The sequence below is a fragment of the Cotesia glomerata genome, linkage group LG3, assembly GCF_020080835.1.
Source record: "Cotesia glomerata isolate CgM1 linkage group LG3, MPM_Cglom_v2.3, whole genome shotgun sequence".
NCBI lineage: Eukaryota > Metazoa > Arthropoda > Insecta > Hymenoptera > Braconidae > Cotesia > Cotesia glomerata.
This window is the reverse complement of record NC_058160.1, coordinates 9,607,027-9,627,591: the sequence shown is the minus strand read 5'-3', so window position 1 is coordinate 9,627,591 and position 20,565 is coordinate 9,607,027. Positions and strand designations below refer to the sequence as shown.

The 20,565-nt window shown below is 30.4% G+C and overlaps 2 protein-coding genes across 2 annotated transcripts; both read right to left on the bottom strand.

Annotated features, from left to right (window-relative positions):
- Positions 1-1,205: 1,205 nt before the first annotated feature.
- LOC123261842 (odorant receptor 46a-like) lies at positions 1,206-8,729 on the bottom strand. Its single transcript, XM_044723692.1, has 5 exons — positions 7,985-8,729; positions 4,677-5,072; positions 4,361-4,565; positions 1,442-1,597; positions 1,206-1,378 (listed from the first exon to the last, which is right to left on the bottom strand). Exons 1-5 carry the CDS (start codon positions 8,368-8,370, stop codon positions 1,331-1,333), a joined length of 1,191 nt encoding a protein of 396 aa, XP_044579627.1. The 5' UTR covers positions 8,371-8,729; the 3' UTR covers positions 1,206-1,330.
- A 6,530-nt stretch (positions 8,730-15,259) lies between these two features.
- On the bottom strand, positions 15,260-19,643 carry LOC123260516 (serine-rich adhesin for platelets-like). The gene is made up of 4 exons (XM_044721641.1): positions 19,403-19,643; positions 16,607-19,322; positions 15,559-15,620; positions 15,260-15,468 (listed from the first exon to the last, which is right to left on the bottom strand). Exons 1-4 carry the CDS (start codon positions 19,443-19,445, stop codon positions 15,260-15,262), a joined length of 3,030 nt encoding a protein of 1,009 aa, XP_044577576.1. The 5' UTR covers positions 19,446-19,643.
- Between the last annotated feature and the right edge of the window lie 922 nt (positions 19,644-20,565).

Here is a 20,565-nt window from a genome sequence, read left to right as displayed (position 1 = left end):
TGAAGCTAAACAAACAAGTTGTCTGATCCATGAAGTGGTTCATTTAAAAAAATTTTTTGCGAGCCCATAAACTAAAAGAAAAAAAACCAAAAACATTTCGAAAATTTTTTTCTCGGTGGTTTTCTTAACGTTACTCGAAAAAAAATGAAAAATAAAAATTTTAATTAAAAAAAATTTTTGGATACCGATATTTTCGAAAATATTTAAATAGGAAAAAATCCAAAAAATGTACATGTATATCTTAAAAAAATTAACAAATACTTTTTTTTTTAATTAAAAAAAATTTTTTTTTCAAATTCATATCCGTATCCAAAAATTTAAAAAAATTTTTGGATGCGGATATCTTTGAGAATATTCAAATTTCAGAAAAATCAAAAAATGTACATGTGTATTTTTAGAAAAACTGTATGTACAATTTTTTATTTAAGAATAAAATTATTTTTTAAGGAGTTATTTTGAACCAAAGCTCCCAGCACAAAAAACGCAATTCGAAAAAATGTACATATAAATAATTGAAAATAAATGAAAATAACGAGTTTTTGAGAAGTTCGGATGATTCAGAACTTTTTAAGAGCTTTCCAAAAATTATTTTTGGTCACAAAAAATTTTTGAAAAATTTTTCAAAATTTACAAATTTTGTACATATAGATTTTTTCGCGCCAAATAATTTCATATGCGTCCATTTGCCGTAACTCTATTCCTACTCGAGATATACGTAACTAAAAATCATTTTTGTCGGCTACATGCTAACTTCAGGGTCATAAAAAATTGACAAGTAGAAATTTTAATAAATTAAAAATGCAATTTTTTAAAAATAATTTTTTGGAACAAATATACTTGTTAAATAAAATAAAAAATTGTGAAGTGACAGCTAATTTTAATATCATTAAAAAATATTATAAGAGATGGAATGACAGGTAAGATTTATTTGATACTTAATTTTATTATTATTATTTGTTTCTTTTTACAAATAATCGATGAAGATGATTATTTATATCTGAATATAAAATGGATGGTAGTAAACAATGATTCTGAAGTCAGCTGACAACTGTCAATATTTTTTATAAATTTTTTTCACAATAATTTTATTGCTATAAAATTATAAAAATATTTCCAGTTTCAGTTAACTTCAGTGTTATCATAAACAACAATTCTAAAAAATGAAGAATGCAATTTTTAAAAAATAATTTTTTGGAACAAATTTTTTTATTAAAAAAAAAATTTTTTAAATGGTCAACTGCGCTTATTGTAATGTCATAATTATTGCTTATCACCATCCAAATACTATTACATGTTAGTGTGTATTTCTCAATATGATTAATTATTTATTTCAGGTCCTTTGTAGCACATTATATGCAGAGTAAGACATTTTAATCAGCTGAAAGAATAAAAATATATATTAATTACAATATTATTTTTATTTTAATCTAAAATTTAATACCGTTTTAAAAGAGTCGTATGATAATTTAATAACATTTCCACTTGAAAAAATAATTGGTTTTTGTCCACGATTCATTATGATTATTAAACTTTTCACGGTTGATGTATTTAAATTTATCCAGTCAGTATTATAAATAGCGTCACTTAATGTTGAACTCTAAAATATAAATAATGATGATATTTAAATTAAATTCTTCTTTCCGTCTAGCGGTCACAAGTGACTAGTGAATCTAATTCAAGCCAACAGATGGATATTCCATCTTCTCTAATGGTCAAGAGACATTCTCTCTTGTTCATAAGTTCGATGGAAATCCATCGAACTTGAATACGAGTAAAGCTGGAAGCTTGTGGTATTTGTTCGAGATAAAGATGTTAAGTACTTGAATGAAAGATAATGAAAGAAATTGAATGAGGGCAAAGACAAACCTTGAAAAAAAATATATATAGGGTTGGTTACCAAGCCAGGAATCAAACCTGGATCTCCCTAATAACATGTCTTTCATTCAATTAACATCTTTATAACTCGAACAGATACCACAAGCTTCCAGTTTTACTAATATTCAAGTTCGATGGATTTCCATTAACTTCAGTGAAAACTATTTTTTTTTATTAGCATTTAGACTTTTTAAACGTGCTTTTTCTATTTTATTCCATCATGAATCATTGTTTTATTTGTAAAAAACCTTTAGGTGAAAATAAAATAAGAACTGTGAAGGCAAAACGTCTAAAAACTTTACTAGATCGAGCTGTAGCAAAAAATGATGAGGTTAGTGAACAATTTTTACGAACTGTTTCGGAAGTTAATGGACATATTGCGTGTTATTGTTATTACATGGACAATCGAACCGATAGTGTTGTTCGTCGTCGCAGCAGCAGCTCCAGTAGTTTATGTTCAGTTTCAAAAGCTCCACAGCCAGATTTTGATTTTGTGAACAATTGCTTCATCTGTGCCAAAGCGGTTCAGGATCCAAGTAATTCGCGTACAAGCCGACAACCGCGGGTTTGTATTGTACGTAATGAGAGTACAAAAACAAGTATTATGGACCTTATAAACAGACGTTCCGATGACGTTGCAATGGACATTGCTAATCGCATAGCTAATATTCCCAGCTTAGTGGAAGTTGGAGCAAAGTATCATAACAACTGCAGCAAGCAATTGTATTCCAAAAAACGGTCGGTCACAAATAAAAAGGATGAACGCAAAAATAATATTGACGCAGCAATGGCGGATGTTTTTTCTTACTTGCATGAAAATAGTGAAGAGTGTCAATTCTTCATGACGGATTTAATGAAATCAATTACAGGAGAGTACATTCCCCAGAAGCGTACAATCATTGAACGATTGAAAGCAAAGTACAAAGATGAAATTGTATTTTTTAACGAATCCGGTCACGATTGTATAGTCTGTTTTAAAGGGTTCATTTATAAAATTATATCAAACAAACCGCCTTCTCATAAAAAAATGATGTTCGTGAAGAGAGATTATACAAATAGTTAGAAATGCAGCTGCTATTATTTTGGAAGATATTCGTTCACAGTATTACGAGACAAAGGAGTATCCACCTTCTGATAGTTTTCTGAAGGATGTTAATACTCTAATTCCCGAAACTTTATCAGTTTTATTGAAAGGAATTATTTGCCAATCAAAGCGCAAGTCACTAAATGCAGCGGAAAGAAAGTGCGCATCAATTGCTCACTCTATCATTGCAGCAACTCGACCTGCTTCATTTATTTCTCCTCTGCTACTTGGAGTTCTCCCACTGATACTTAATTCAGAAAGCCGATCAGATGTTGAGCCGCAGCCTGGTCCATCGAAAAGACTGAGGACGGAGTTGTTCTAATTTAGAAAATCACCGTGGATTATGCCTATTGGGGATACCACGTAAAAAAAAACGCGCCTCCAGACTCTACCTCGTGAGTGGTGGGGAAAAGAGTCAATCATTAATTATTAATAATATTGCAAAATTAATTCTTAAAAAAATTATTATAACAAAATAAAAAAAAAACAATAACTGATGACACATTATTAGTACACACGTATAATATATGTATAGTTAAGAGTACTGAAAAATAGTACTCACTTCGGAGCGCTGTAAAACCTTAGCTATTGACTTAATGAAAAAGTGTTGCGTATAAAAGTTGTTCCTCAAAAAACGATCTACAAAAATAGTCTGATATCATTTTTTCGTAAAATGATAAAAAAAAAAAGTTATATCATAAAATATAAATTTTTTTCTTGAATTACTGAACATTTTTGCTTATAACTTTTTTTATTTATAGTTCTACGACAAAAAGTTACTGGACCAAAGTTGTAGAAAATTTAATTTGCAACAAAAAATGTTAACAATATTTTTTTTATTAGATAAATAGTTTAAGAGATATATCGTAAAAACAATTTCAACCCCTATTTTCAAGATGGCGGCCGTAGGACAAGGGTGGCGACCCCACAAACTTGGTTTTAGCTTTACATTGACCCCCCCCCCTACAAATAAAAAAAAATAAAATTGCGTCTTCTAAAAAACGCAACCTCAAATGTAACTTTTCAATGGACTACATCGAATTTATGAACAAGAGAGAATGTCTCTCGACCATTAAAGAAGATTGAATATCCATCTGTTGGCTTGAATTAGATTCACTAGTCACTTGTGACCACTAGGCGGAAAAAAAGAATTTAATTTATATATACAATTGGTCACAGAAAAATATCTTTGCAAAAATAATGATATTAATCAATAATATTGAAATTAGCAGACGTTTAAAATTTTTTTTAATTAAATTAGAACTAAAAAAATATTTTTAAAATCTACATTTAGAATTTTTTTTACTATTATTTTTAATAAGGAAAATTGTCAGATGTCTTAATTTTATTTTAATTATTATTTAATATAAAAATAATAATTAAAAAAAGAATAAATATTACCACTATTGTCACTTGATTGCCAGCTGCACAAAGAATAAAAATTTCCATCAACATGCAAGATAAATAAAGCACAATGCTAGTAAATTCAGTTGAAAAAGCATCTAAAATAGCCAAGTTATAAACACTTATGCATAATACAATAGAGCTTATAAAAAATTGAAGAAATATAACTTTATTAAATGTTTCGTTAATGGTGTCAGCTAATCTGCAATAATAAATAACAATTTTATAAATGTTTTTGCTAAAATTATAATTATTAATATCATAATAAATAATATGATAAATATAAATTAATTAAATGAATAAAAAATTCAACTTGAGAATAATTAGATGACACTTTACGTAATCAGCAATTAATTTATTTTCAATCTCCAAATTATCTTTATTATTTTTATTACTATTCCAGTGGGTTGTTAATTTAAGCGTATCGACTAAATTAATAAAACGATATTTTAGTATTTCTAATTTAGCGCTTATTTGCAGCATAAGCCCTGGAACAAGAGTATCAAAGCCGATGTCTGAATTAGCTGACAAACAGACACTTATTATTTGGTAACCATAAGCAAGCCAGTACAAAAATCCGTGTGAATAATCCCATGGTAGGTAGGTGTTGTATGGCAAAGTACCTATTGGTAATTTTAATAATAAGGTACCAAATGTTACCATAAATACTGTTATTTCTGTTAATATTCCATATACGAGTGTGCTGTGCCTAAAATTAAATATTTTTATTAACAATCATAAAATTCAAATTTTTATTAATAATAAAAAATTTGATTTTATTAAAGAAAAAAAAAGTCTTGAAACAAGAATATTATTTATGATATTAAAATTTAGAATAAATTAATTATGATAAAATATACCAGCAACTTTGCAGTCACTATGTGACTGCTTTGATTAGTGAACTATAAATAAATAAAATTTTGCTTTATTAAATAATGACTTTTGTTAAATTGTACTGTAATTTCTTAACTATTGACGTTCTTAAAGATATAAGCTCATCCCGATGTTACACTTATCAAGAGCTTTCATTTGAGTACCCACATGCATTTTTATATATTTTTCATATATACATATAAGTATATAATACTAGCTATTACTCGCCCGCTCCGCTAGGCGCTTTGTAGAATTACATTTTTAGATCTAATAGACTTGAAATTTAATCAGAGTATTGTTTTGACTTGCACAGATTCTCAATTCTATCGAATTGGCATGCACCTTTTATCCATATAATTATTCTAGCTAATATTGTAACTTTCAATGTGCAATCATTATAACATTCCCGTATCTATCTTACAAAAATGAATAATAATTGATTTGAAAAAAAAATTTGTTATGAGCATTGAAAGTTTCAGTTAAAGAAATTGCGGGTTTCATAAGTGAAGAAATCTGCCTAGTATATAAAAATAATCAATAGAATTGAAAAATTTATTTTAAACAAATGACAATCGAATAGAATAAATTTAGTTACAATAAAAATTAATTATTTCTAAGTCAAAAAAATATAGGCTTCGGATAAGTAATCACCAACATATCATATGCTAAAACCTTCTCCAAAACACGCTGCATCTTATAGTATAAGTATTATTCCGATTGGTTCAGTAGTTTTCGCAGTGTAACCGGACAAAAAAACCGGCTTTCCATTTATTAGTATAGATATATAAATATATGAAAAATTGATTTAGGTACTCAAATGAAAGATCTTGATGTGTAATGTCAGGATGAGCTTATATCTTTAAAAATGTCAATAGTTCACAAGATATTTGTTAAAATCCCCTGTACTTTCTTAAATATTGACATTTTTAACCCTTCAGTACCCACGTTCTTTTTAGTGTCTCACTTGCACTGCAGCGACATCCTATAAGTTGAATGTTGTTGCGTGAGAAAAATTCTTATAGCGAGGGTACTGAAGGGTTAAAGATATAAGATCATCCCGATGTAACACTCATCAAGAGCTTTCATTTTGAGTACCCACATGCATTTTGGTATATTTTTTATATATACATATATAATATATATATTTATTTATTCATTTTACGCCAAGCGGCAATATACATTAAAGATATAAAAGATATAATATTAAATTTATAGGATATATTGAATCAAATAATATTAAATTAATATTAATTACATGATGGTGAGGGGGACAGATAAAATAACAATTGAAAATCAAAAGTAAACTTTCAAGTGCTAGATGGGGAGAAGGCAGAAATTAAAAAAAGGATTAATTGTATTTATTAGTGTTCTGGCATGATCAGTAGATGTCTTCTAGTGTTGTCGATGAATGCGCCGTATGAACCTCCGTAGATCTCAATTTTACCCTGAAGAGAATTCACTAGAGTGGCTAGTCTATTCAGTGGACCGTGTATCACGTAGTTCTTTTTAGATTTGGATGTTTTTAGTAATCTGTTGCGTCTTAGGGTTAGACCCGCTGGAGCGAATTCGAATAAGCTTAGTATGTCAGGAGCATCAATAATTCCATTCACCACTTTGTAAAAGAAAGCAAGGTCAGCGACCTGTCGCCGGGCATAAAGTTGAAAGATTTTGTAGTACTTATATGCTTCGTCAGTGGAGACGATGCGACTGGGAGACGATAGTCTGTATGCTAGAGTTTTGCAGAACTTACGTTGGACTTTTTCCACTCTGGTTATCGAGGCGTTGGTGAAGGGACTCCAGATTACAGAACCATAATCCAATATAGGAAGGACCAGCGATTGGAAAAGACTGATCAGCGTACTGGGATTATTAAAATCTCTTCCACACCTTAGGATAAATCCCAGAACTTTGAAAGCCTTGGGGGTCATCTTGTCTATATGCTTCGAAAACGTGAGTTTGTAGTCCATAACGATGCCTAAGTCTTTTACCTCTTCCACCTCGATTATCTTAACTCCTCGCAGAACATAGTTGGTAGGAGTAGAGGTGTGTAGTCGGGAAAAGGAAACAGCTGCGCATTTGTTTGTGTTGAGGTCTAGCTTGTTTCTACAGCACCAGTTAGAAAGACGATTTATATCTTCTTGTAGAATGCGGACATCTGATTCTGTCTTGATCGGCCTGAAGATTTTCAGATCGTCAGCGTAAAGTAAGTAATCAGACAAGAAATGGTCACCGATGTCGTTGACAAAAATATTGAACAGCACTGTACATATATATATATGAAAAAATGATGTAGGTGCTTAAATAAAAGGTCTTGATGAGTGTAACATCGGGATGAGCTTATATCTATAAAATTGTCAATAGTTCACGAGATACAAGGTCATTTTTCAATTATGTATCTAGAGATAGAGAATTTTCGAATGCAGCCTAAATACTTATCATCATAAATTGACTATTGGTGAAAATGATATGAATCCATGAAAAGGCACAACTCCAGGTCAAGACTTTTCCAACGATATCAAATTTAACCATAAAGACCCATTTTATCGCATAAATATACACTGGCCACAAAATTTTGCTTATATTCTTTTAATAATATAGATTTATAAAAATTCACACTTAATTTTTTTAAATTTCTTTATGTAAAATTTTTTTTCAAAACTTAATTTGTAGTTTAAAATTTTTTCTCTTGAATCAAATAAATTTTTTAATAAAAAAATTAATCTTAAAAATACTCAATTAAATTATTACCAAATAAGACGATCAACTTTTTCTTGAATAATAATTTCATCATCATTAATCGGCTTGCATGGATTTGTTTCAAGTGTATTCAATATCAAAATAATTGTTTCACGACTCCATACAATATTAGCTATTTTACCACAAATAGCAAAAATAGATAATAATATAAAACAGTCACTTGTAACATCTCCAATATTTTTAGTAGTAAATATTAATCCAGTTATTCCAGTAATTGTAAAAGAATAAATAAGAAAAAATATTACAAATGTGCGAAGCCGATACCAAAAATTGTATATCAGAGATGAACTATCGTTATTGTGTTTTTGATGTGTGTGAGGTTTCCAAAGTCCTATTGCTTGCAATACAACAAAGCTCCCTGGAAGTATCGTGTACATTTTAAAATAATATATTATTGCGATGCTACTAAATTTATTTTCTACTTTGAAATTTCCCCTATCATTATGTTCCTTCTATTCCGATGATAATAATAAGTATCTATGAAATTATTATGAGTTAGAGACGCCAGCATGTCGCAAATATCTTTTATGTCGCATATATATCAAATCTAATATTTATTGTATCATAATTGTCTTATTATCTTGTTACTGGGGTGCATATTCAAATTATATTCACAGAATAGAAGCTTATTATAAATTAATAAATAATCATCATATATTTCAGCGGGAAAATTAAAATAATTGATCTTGAATTATTTAATATGAAATTATTGTAACAATGTAATGATGGTTATTTATTATTCATATTATTTTAAAGTGAAGGCTAATTTATATCTCTTCATTATTTTGTGAGGTTATTCTAACAATTTTGCTTCTTCTGAAAAACTGTACTCAGTTCAATACAAACTATAACACTGAAGATAACATTTAAAAATTTTTTTATAATTTTAATATTACACGGAAAAAAGTAAACTGTAATAAGTAACAGTCGATTTATAATAAGTAATAAGTAATCTTTACATAGAAGAAAATACTATTTCAAACAGTAATATTCCCTATGTGAATGTCTAAAATGTTAAAGTATAATAATTAAGAATTCAGACTTTGATATTTATCATTTCGTACCTAAAAAATGATCTTATGATATGTAAAAAGTATAAAATAAAGTTAGTAAATTTCTAATACAAGCAACGCCAATATTTACAAAGTAAAACGGTAAATTTTAAACGCAACGCTAAAAATAAAACTGTAATTATTGACTTGTTCGGACTGATAAAATGTATATTTTAAAAGTATAATTTTTACTGTTTCAAACGTTAAATTCTCCCAGAGTGAGGCCCCCTTCTCTTTCATCTGAGTTCCCCTTCTCCTCATAATATCGACTATATATTGAAATGGCAATTTTTACTGTTTGAAACTGTAATTTTTAAAGATGAAAGAGTCGTTATTTACTATAGTGACAGCTACTAATCACTTATTTTGGATATTAAATTATAAATTGTGGCTTTTATACTTTCTGCATTAAGTTCTGTAATATTTATATTTTGGCCACCCCGATGTCCGCTTTACTGTTTGAAACTATAAAAATTAACCGGAATCCGAGTGAATATTACAGTTTACTTTTTTCCGTGTAGGTATAAAAAAAATTTTATTAAAAATTTTACATGTGAAAATTAAAATAAATTATTAGTGAAAATTTTTAATAGTATATTGTGTGACTAGGGATGAAACAAAACGATTTCAGACCAGAGTGAAGTTGCCTGCCCGAGCGAAGCGAGGGCTGGCATCACTCGGTCTGAAATCGTGTTTCATCCCGCGTCACACATTATATTTTTTTGCTCGACGGGCAGAAAGCGTCAACTTTCGGCCCGCTGCGCTAAACGAAGTTGCCGCTTTCTGCCTTCGTCGAGCAAAAAAATAGTATACACTCCACGGGAAGTAAATAAGAAAGCCTCAGATCACATGTTTGTCAACCTCGGCTTCGCCTCGGCCGACAATTACATGTGATCTGAGACATTTCTTACTTTACTTCCCTAGGTGTGTAATATACTATTTCATATAAGTTGCATTAAAAATGCTAGTTTCAATGTCTGGAGCCAACCAGAACTAGATAGTTTCAGACGAACAGCGAAAATACCATTTTATTATGAAACTTATAATAAAATAGAAAGTAATAGTTTATTTTTTACCAAACATTATTCGTAAATTGACAAGTTTTCTTTTATCATTCTTATTTATGCTTAATAACAGAATTATGATATGTCAATACTGTTAACGGTTAGAATGATAGTTATAAAGGTATAAAATAAACAAACAATTGATAGGATTGAAAATAAAGCTGCAACTTCACCTCGCGGACAGAAAATCGTCATTTTCTGTCCGCCGGGAAGAAATAATTGATACCTGCCCGGCACAGTCGCATTGGTCTGAAATTGTCTAGTTTCGGTTGGCTCAACAGGCATTGAAACTCACATTTTCAATGCAGGTTATATGAAAAAGTATTTTTTTATTGTAGTTAATTTGTTATAAAAATAATAATAAAAAAGGCCATTCGGCAGCCGAAATGGAAGTAGATTTTTCAAATAAAGAAAATTGATTTTTAATAAAATAATATAATGTAAGAAACGCGTTATTCGTTTACAAGACGTTTATTAACAATGATGAGATTATACAAATGAATATGACTCAAGAGTTACAATAATATACGGGACAATAGAATGACGATAACCGAAGTGTACGAATTGGGGATCCTCTCGGAAGTGCCACCATCCTCCCTCGTTGCTGGGGTCCTAGAGTTACCCCAAGGGTGGGGGTAAGTACAAGGCCCGCCTGTACTCTCATCCCTCACTATCGGTCCTTGAGCCTAGAGAGTGGACCTCCAATGTGGTGGAAGGGGGGATGACGTCACTTTCAATAATAACACTAATAATGTATAACTTAATTTATGAATTAAAAACAAAATTCAATAATAAATTTAAAACTATTTAGAACAAATTTTGGAAAAAAAATTAACTTTTGAAGAAAAAGTTTCTCAAAGAATTGCAAAGATTATAAAATTTGAATTATAAATGACCAAATTTTAAATAACTGCTTAGGAACAAGAATTTGCAAATCAATCAGATGTTTGAAACCGGATAAAATTTTAATTGAACAAAACAATATATAGAACTAATTTGTGACATATTTACTGACGAATTACCTGAAAAAATTACACGAAAGACTAATCATTATCGTAATTATTGAATTTACATCATGATTAAGCTATGATGCAGACAATAATTCTAAAACGGCTGCAACAGTAAAACTGTTTCATTAAACGAATTCTAAAAGGAGTAATATTGAGGCTATTACCACTTCTGAGTAGTGGAAATTGAAGCTTATTAAAAGAGCTTTACGATGCATTTTACCGAATTTTTATATCTTGTCTCGATCAGTAATTATACCGAGTTGAAGTAGTAAAAACATCAATTTTTACGATTTTCAAAATTTCAAAATCCTGTCATTTCCAAATTACTCGCCCGATTAAGCTCATCTTCGAACTTAACCTTGGTCTTGATCGATAGATAAAGCATGTTGAGTTTGAGAAGAATCGGTTATAAATTGAAAACGCTATCGTGCTGACAAGCCGCGTTATATCGTATAAATATGTATAAATATATATATATATATATATATATATATATATATATATATATATATATATATATATATATATAAATACATACATATATAAACTTTTGAACTATATACATTTTCTGACTCAGCTCGACAAACTGAGTCAGAAAAAGACTAAATTTTTTCAAAGTTGCGCCATGAGGACGGCTGCAATAGTTAGATTTTTATCAAATCTACTAAAAAATTGACAGCTAATTTCAGGATTATTATAAGCTATACATTAATATAACTATTGCATGTTTTATTAATGAAAATAAATCTAGCAGATATTTAATAATTTTTTTAATAAATAAATTACTGGATAAAAAAATGAGAAAAAAAAATTGACATTTAAAAAATTTAATAAATTAAAAAAGGCAATTTTGTAAAAAAAATTTTTTTGGAACAAATTTTTTTATTGAATAAAATTAGAAAATGGTCAAGTGACAGCTATAACTATAACTAGTAACTATAACTATAACTATAACAGTGTAATGAAGTTTATTCGAGTACAAAGACGTAAAAATATTTTTTTTATAAAAATTAAAAGATTGTTATAGTCAGCTGATTTCAGGACCAGTTTTTCAATTCGAGATAAAATTTTATCCGAGATAAAAGTACTGCCAATATAATGATAAAAATAAATAATTCAGCACAGTGATATTGCGTACGAGTAGTTCTCCCTGAATTCAGTCACTTATTTTTAATTAAAATAAATAAACATTAGCCGCATGTCACAGAAATATTAATCTCCAACTGTGACAACTTGCTGATTGTAAATAAATAAAATAAAAATTAGGAAAACGAATGACCCTGAAGACCATCCCTGCAACTTCCCACCAATTCCATATCTAAGCGCTTGTAGTTTTACTTCAATTAATAAAGCTAAAAAATCAAAACAAGGATAATAATATCTTCACAATAAAATTTGATAACAATTGATGATAAAATTTATGGTAAGTACACATTATATTTTCATTTAAATTTTATGTACGTATCATAATGAATAATTAGTTATTACGAACATCATTAACGTATAAAAATATATATTAGCGAAATTGATATGAAAACAAAATTAGCAGAAATCTGAAATTTTTTTTTATTTTTATTACAAATCAATTACACAAAAAAATATTTTTTAAAAATTTACAGGCGCGCAGTAGCCCTATCGGATCCAGCCCTTGCTTACCAAAGCATTGGACCGGGTTCGAGTCCGGCGTACACCAATGAATATTTTCAATATTTAAGTGTATTATTCTGCTCAGCCCAAAAAATAAAACGAGTTCCAATCTCAAAAGTTTACCCCCTATCGTAGTCGCTCATGACCTTAGTATTTTATGCGACTTTAAGGGGGTAGATGCACTCAGAAGCGTAAAAAAAGGTCTATTTTAAAAAATTTATTTTTTACAGTTATTAAGTTTATTTTACAAAATAAATTATACAGAGTTTTTATACAATGCTTTAACTTAACATTTATGAAAAAAAAAAAATATATATATACATATTATTTATTAAAATATCGCCATATTGGTTGGATCCTCTCCCGTGAGTAGTGCTTCGCGGTGACCATCACAGCAGCCTTCTAGATCATCTGAATTCGAAAAACCAAGGTGAAACCTTTAGTTTAATAATAAATCCAGTCTTTAATCGAAGCTTTTTTTTTTTTGAAAATTTACAAAATGGTGGCATTCGAAACTTTGGACTCTGATTTTCGATAAAAAGTTAAAAGTTAATTGTTAAAAAAATATAGTAATTGTCAACAAAAATCAATATCCTTCGATTAAAGACTTGTTCTTAATGCCAAAAAGATAATATTAAAATTTCATCAATATCCACCGAATGGAAAAACACAGTTTTGATGAAAACGCGTTTAAAGTTTTTTAAAAGTAGATCTTGTTTAATTTTGGTGTTAAGTATCCAATTGAATGGAAAAAGTTAAATTTTGCGTAATTTTATCTGTTAAATCCGAATATCACATTTTTTTGCTGATAATTTGAACATTTAATTGTTTATAGCTAAATGTTTAAATAATTTCTTTGAAAAATTTCATTTTTTTAAATTGATTTTTTTATTTTGGTATATTTTAAGAATTTTTAAAGCGAAAGTATTCTTTACAAAATTTGGTTAAATTCAATATTCATCGAGTTATTAAACTTTGAAAAATTTTTGCTAGAAAAATTTAGTCCGACTAGCTTACACTCGTTTATCACATAAAATTTTCAGCCTAATAGAATTATTTAGATATTATTATTGAATCATCAATACCTGGACCATATAATAGAGCTTCTGCAGATTTTGAAACTTCTAAAACATCTAGCTGGTGTTGTCTTCGAAGCATTCTGCCCTCGCGGGTATTCTCGTTTTCCCGCCTGTTCGCTAAATTTATTCGTTCTGAATCTCTATTTTCCGTGTAACTACAGGGAACTCGTTTTTCTTCATCTACAGCTTTTTTTAATAATGATTCAGCGACACTTTTACTACTATCTAGTATTTGCTTCAATAACATTTGGAAGATACGTTTATCTAAAAATTGTGGCATGTCCATCGACCACAAAATTTTCGCATGGCTTCATATCCCAATCCTAGGACTCTACTTACAAATATGAATCGTCTATTTATTTCATAGGAACGTCCTTTAAAAGAACATGAGGGAATATTTTCGTGAACGCAATTATTACAAGCCACTACAATTTAAAATCCCAAACCACGTGTACTAGCTGTCTGAAATTTCACATCTCCATCACACCCCTTACACTTGACAATACTTGCAATAGCAGTAAAAACAGATATAAAGTTTATTATTCTGTATTCAACACCATTATCTTCAGGCGCACTGTCTTCGAAGTCACGTGTTAATTTTTTAGCTGACGAACTAAGAACACTTTGATCACGTTCCGCTGTCTTTGGATTGAATACTTTTTTTCTTTTGACAGTACGCGATTTACGAACACCATTAGACTTTCGAAGTTATCTTGAACCTTCCGCACGATCCATGATAAAATTTTCAAAACAATTTTCACAAATCAAAAAACACGTGTATCGACTACTCACTTCCAATGTCAAGTTTAAAATGAAATTTAATCTAAAATTTTCCATCTTATACTTGAAATTATTCTATTCATACAAGATAAAAGGCATGACAAAACCGGGCGCTTGCAGCTGCCGTCCGCTACCTGCTCTAGTCACAACCGAGAGGTTTAATGTTGCTTCAGTAATTACTAAATATCTTGAAAACTATTCATCGGATCGACTTGAAATTTTCAGAGAATATTCTTAAAACATCATACTTTAAGAAAATGAAAAAAAATCGATTTTTCAAAAATTCTAAGTGCATCTACCCCCTTAAACAAATTAAAAAAAAAAAAAAAAAATTTGCACTTGTAATTTTTTTCAATTTTAAGATGTAGAATTTTTTTATGATAATTTAGTTGTTATATAAATCCAAAAAATTGACAGGTCTGTTAATTTCAGTATTATTAAGTTAATTACTGGACCCGGATCATCTAGTTGACAGATAGATCATAAATAAATGATTTAGAACATAAATTTAACATCAACATAAATTATTTTATTTTCAATTAAAGATACAATTTAGATAATTGATGAATTAAGTATAAAGTAGATAGTTTATTATTGTAAAGGATCAAACATAGGCCCTATTTTTGGCATACTATCATAAAAATAGGTTAATCCAGCGTTTTGTCGTATCCATTATACTGCTTATTTCACCAGTTACTTGAGAACTAGAGGCTGATTCTGTACTAGAACTAGCGCTGGTAAGACTACCTCCTGCAGGAGTAGTAGTAGCAGCTGCAGAATTAGCAGTCGCATTAGCTGCACTTGCAGCTCCAGATGCATCTTGGGCATTTATCACTGTAACTCCTAGAATAGTAAACATTAAAATTATTAATCAGTTTTATTTATTTTTAAATAAATAAAATTTATTATTTTTTATAGAAATAGTTGACATACCTATGGCGAGTACAGCCAGTGATAGAATCAAGAATCTTCTCATTTTTTTAGATTTTTTGTCACTATACCTCCAATGAACACTCTGGTTGTCAAAGACAAATTGTTCTCGAGACATTAACATTCTTTTACTTTTATACTACTTAACAAACAAATATTTTTAATAAAACGTCATTTTTTATTAAAAATAACAAAAAGTATATTAACGACGTCTGTCTGCCGACGTCGTTCGGTTAAATATTATTTTAACAAATATTAAATTATTATTATATGTGATAAGCCGTTATTTCTTCTTTGATAAAATTATATTTTTTAAGGATAAAAACTAAATTAAATTCTTTTCAAAAATAAAATTAATTAAAATTTTCCAACATTGCTGTCACACCGTAAAGTTTATATTTATTTTATTACTCATATTTTTTTTATCCTGCTAAATACGTCAGTAAATAAAAAAATTTGTAAAATTAAGTATGAATAATAAATTTTGACAATTAACATGTACCATGGACATTATAGTGACAATAACTGATGAAAAAAAATTTAATAGACACTTTATCATCCTAGCATCAATTCCTTGCTGTTATATTATGGTTTAATAATTTATATATAAGTAATATTAATAGCGATTAGTAATTAAAACTTTATGAGTTTTAAAACATCATTAATGACGAAATTAATTATCAAGATTCTTAAAGTATTTAATAAGAGATTTATTTTATATAAATTTTCTATCGAGAATAAAGTAACATATAATAATATATACATGTAGATAAATCGAGCACTATGTTACATAACTCAATAATAACTATCATAATGAATGATGATGAATGTAGAACAATATTGCTGCTTACAATAGGAAAATATAGGTGTAAATTAATATAAATTGAAAATTGATTTATACAGTTAAATAAATTTTTAATATTACTCGAATAAATGAACAATATTACACAAATAATCTTTATAAATTTAACAAAGAATCAATATTCCATCCTACTTTGTAAAACCTATCAATAATTTATGTTACATACAAATGGACATTAATCTAAATTACTAAGAAGAGGAAGCGTGTGATCCTGAACGAGAATGACTGCTAGAACGAGATGATGATCCGCCCATAGGTTTTGATTTTGGATTAGAACCTGATGCGTTTGATCTAGAATAGGAATTAGAACTTGACTCCGAGTGTGATTGACTACCGGAGCCTCCTCCTGCAGCATTAGCACTTGATTCAGAACTGGAGCCTGAGTTTGAACTTGAGCCATTATCGTAAGAATTTTCATTATCATCATAGTCGTCACCTGTGGCATCATCGGCATTTGAACCAGACTCGGACGTTGATTCAGAGTTGGATCCTGATTGAGAGTTAGATCCTGATTGAGTGCTGGAGTCCGATTCAGAGTTGGATTCTGATTGAGTGTTGGAGCCGGATTGAGTGCTGGAGTCCGATTCAGAGTTGGATCCTGATTGAGTGTTGGAGCCTGATTGAGTGCTGGAGTCCGATTCAGAGTTGGATCCTGATTGAGTGTTGGAGCCTGATTGAGTGCTGGAGTCCGATTCAGAGTTGGAGTCCGATTCAGAGTTGGAGTCCGATTCAGAGTTGGATCCTGATTGAGTGCTAGATCCTGATTGAGAGCTGGATCCTGATTGAGAGCTAGATCCTGATTGAGAGCTGGATCCTGATTGAGAGCTGGATCCTGATTGAGAGTTGGATCCTGATTGAGTGCTGGATCCTGATTGAGAGCTGGATCCTGATTGAGAGTTAGATCCTGATTGAGAGTTGGATCCTGATTGAGTGCTGGATCCTGATTGAGAGCTGGATCCTGATTGAGAGCTGGATCCTGATTGAGTGCTGGATCCTGATTGAGAGCTAGATCCTGATTGAGAGTTGGATCCTGATTCAGTGTTGGAGCCTGATTCAGAGTTGGATCCTGATTCAGTGTTAGATCCTGATTGAGTGCTGGAGTCCGATTCAGAGTTGGATCCTGATTGACTGCTGGAGCCCGATTTAGAGTTGGATCCTGATTGAGCGCTGGAGTCCGATTCAGAGTTGGATCCTGATTCAGTGCTGGAGTCCGATTCAGAGTTGGATCCTGATTGAGTGCTGGATCCTGATTGAGAACTGGATCCTGATTGAGTGCTGGAGTCCGATTCAGAGTTGGATCCTGATTCAGTGCTGGAGTCCGATTCAGAGTTGGATCCTGATTCAGTGTTGGAGCCTGATTGAGAGTCGGATCCTGATTGAGAGTTGGATCCTGATTGAGAGTTGGATCCTGATTGAGAGTTAGATCCTGATTGAGAGCTGGATCCTGATTGAGTGCTGGATCCTGATTGAGAGCTGGATCCTGATTGAGTGCTGGAGTCCGATTCAGAGTTGGATCCTGATTCAGTGTTGGAGCCTGATTGAGTGCTGGAGTCCGATTCAGAGTTGGATCCTGATTCAGTGTTGGAGCCTGATTGAGAGTCGGATCCTGATTGAGAGTTGGATCCTGATTGAGAGTTAGATCCTGATTGAGAGTTAGATCCTGATTGAGAGTTAGATCCTGATTGAGAGTTAGATCCTGATTGAGAGTTAGATCCTGATTGAGAGTTAGATCCTGATTGAGAGTTAGATCCTGATTGAGAGTTAGATCCTGATTGAGAGTTAGATCCTGATTGAGAGTTAGATCCTGATTGAGAGTTAGATCCTGATTGAGAGTTAGATCCTGATTGAGAGTTAGATCCTGATTGAGAGTTAGATCCTGATTGAGAGTTAGATCCTGATTGAGAGTTAGATCCTGATTGAGAGTTAGATCCTGATTGAGAGCTGGATCCTGATTGAGTGCTGGATCCTGATTGAGAGCTGGATCCTGATTGAGTGCTGGAGTCCGATTCAGAGTTGGATCCTGATTCAGTGTTGGAGCCTGATTGAGTGCTGGAGTCCGATTGAGAGTTGGATCCTGATTGAGAGTTGGATCCTGATTGAGAGTTGGATCCTGATTGAGAGTTGGATCCTGATTGAGAGTTAGATCCTGATTGAGAGCTAGATCCTGATTGAGAGTTAGATCCTGATTGAGAGCTAGATCCTGATTGAGAGTTAGATCCTGATTGAGAGTTAGATCCTGATTGAGAGTTAGATCCTGATTGAGAGCTAGATCCTGATTGAGAGTTAGATCCTGATTGAGAGTTAGATCCTGATTGAGAGCTAGATCCTGATTGAGAGTTAGATCCTGATTGAGAGCTAGATCCTGATTGAGAGTTAGATCCTGATTGAGAGTTAGATCCTGATTGAGATTTAGATCCTGATTGAGAGTTAGATCCTGATTGAGAGTTAGATCCTGATTGAGAGCTAGATCCTGATTGAGAGCTAGATCCTGATTGAGTGTTGGAGCCTGATTCTGAAAAATCATCACCATCAGAAGATTCTCCTTCACCAGAATCTTCACCATTAGAGTCTTCCTCCGAGGAATCATCATTATTTGAACCAGAATCGGAACTAGCATTTGCGTTTGAGCCAGAATTGGAGTTTGAACTAGCTTGGGAGCCTGATCCACCATTCGTGCCTGATTTCGCGGATGAATTAGAGTCACTCGATGATTCTGAATGGGAATTAGAGGAAGAACTCGACCCCGTATCATCGTCTGATTCATCTTCACAATCATCATATCCATAGTATGGATCATAATATCCTCCAAGCATTCCACCTTCTGTTGATGCCTGACTAGAACTAGAACTTTGACTATTTGCTGACGTTTGAGCACCACTTTTTGTTGAATGACATGTGGATATTGCTAAAAATGTTATTTATTAGTTTATTTCGAATTAAATAATTGCATAGTTTATAAAATAGTAAATAAATTGTTAAACTCACCCAGGGCGCTTATGGCCAAAAGTATGAAGGTGAATTTTTTCATTATGACTTTTGACCTTTTACTTAAGACTCCTTTTTTTAGGTTTCCTTACTTTTATCAAGTTCACAAACTATTGTCAGTTTCTCATATACGATAATTTGTTCCAAAGTCTTGTCTCTCCGTCTTTTATACGTGCGGCAAAAGTTAATACCTGCCCCCTTTTTTAAATTTTTTTTTATTTACATTGAATACAAAAATCAGTGGATCGACCATCTGCGATGCATATTATTTAATTAAATTATATTTAACTTTTATTTTACATAATCATACAAGCTATTATGATTGCAATATATTAATTTTATTTTTAATAGTTAAAAAAATAGTTATCAACACCCTCATAAAAATATTTCTATTATGATTATTGTTGAGTTTTATATATTCAGCTTGCTAATATCAAAATTTTTATATAATTAATGTGAAACTCAAATTTATTATCAATATTTTTTGTGTTTTTTTATTTGTTACACTTTTAAATGTTTTTTCTTTCTTCATTTATTATCTACTTACTGCCTAGTGGCGCCAGACGTACGCCATTTTTTATTTGTTCAAATTTAAAGTTAAGCTGTCAAAGTAAACAGTCATTTGGGCGCCATTGAAGGTTTTAGTAAATTTTATGACTTATTATAGTTTTAAAGCGCTATTTTAATCAATTTTTTTTTTTTTTATTTATGAACAATAATAATACTATTTATTTTGTTTCAGATTGAATACCCGGATTTAATAATTTATTAATTTATCCATACAGGTAGATATTTATTTTCTTCATTAACTAAAACAATATTATTAACCTAAAAAAAATTAGTAAGAAAATTTTATTTGCTTTATAAATATAATTATAAATAATTTGTTAAAAAAAGGTAATTAATAAATAATAATTATAGTAATTATGTAAAATATATTTATAAAAAGTTTTTTTTTTTTTTTTTTTTTTTATTTGAGGTCATAAAATTAATTCAATTGCAAGAAATTATTTCTGTAATAAATCAAATAAAGCATATATTTTTATCAATGCTAATTTACTGATAAGCAATTGTGAAATATTTAAATAACTTGTTTTTTCAATTCATTGCACGATTAATATTTTATCCTTAATATGTTTTAAAAAAAAATTTCTTTTAAATCA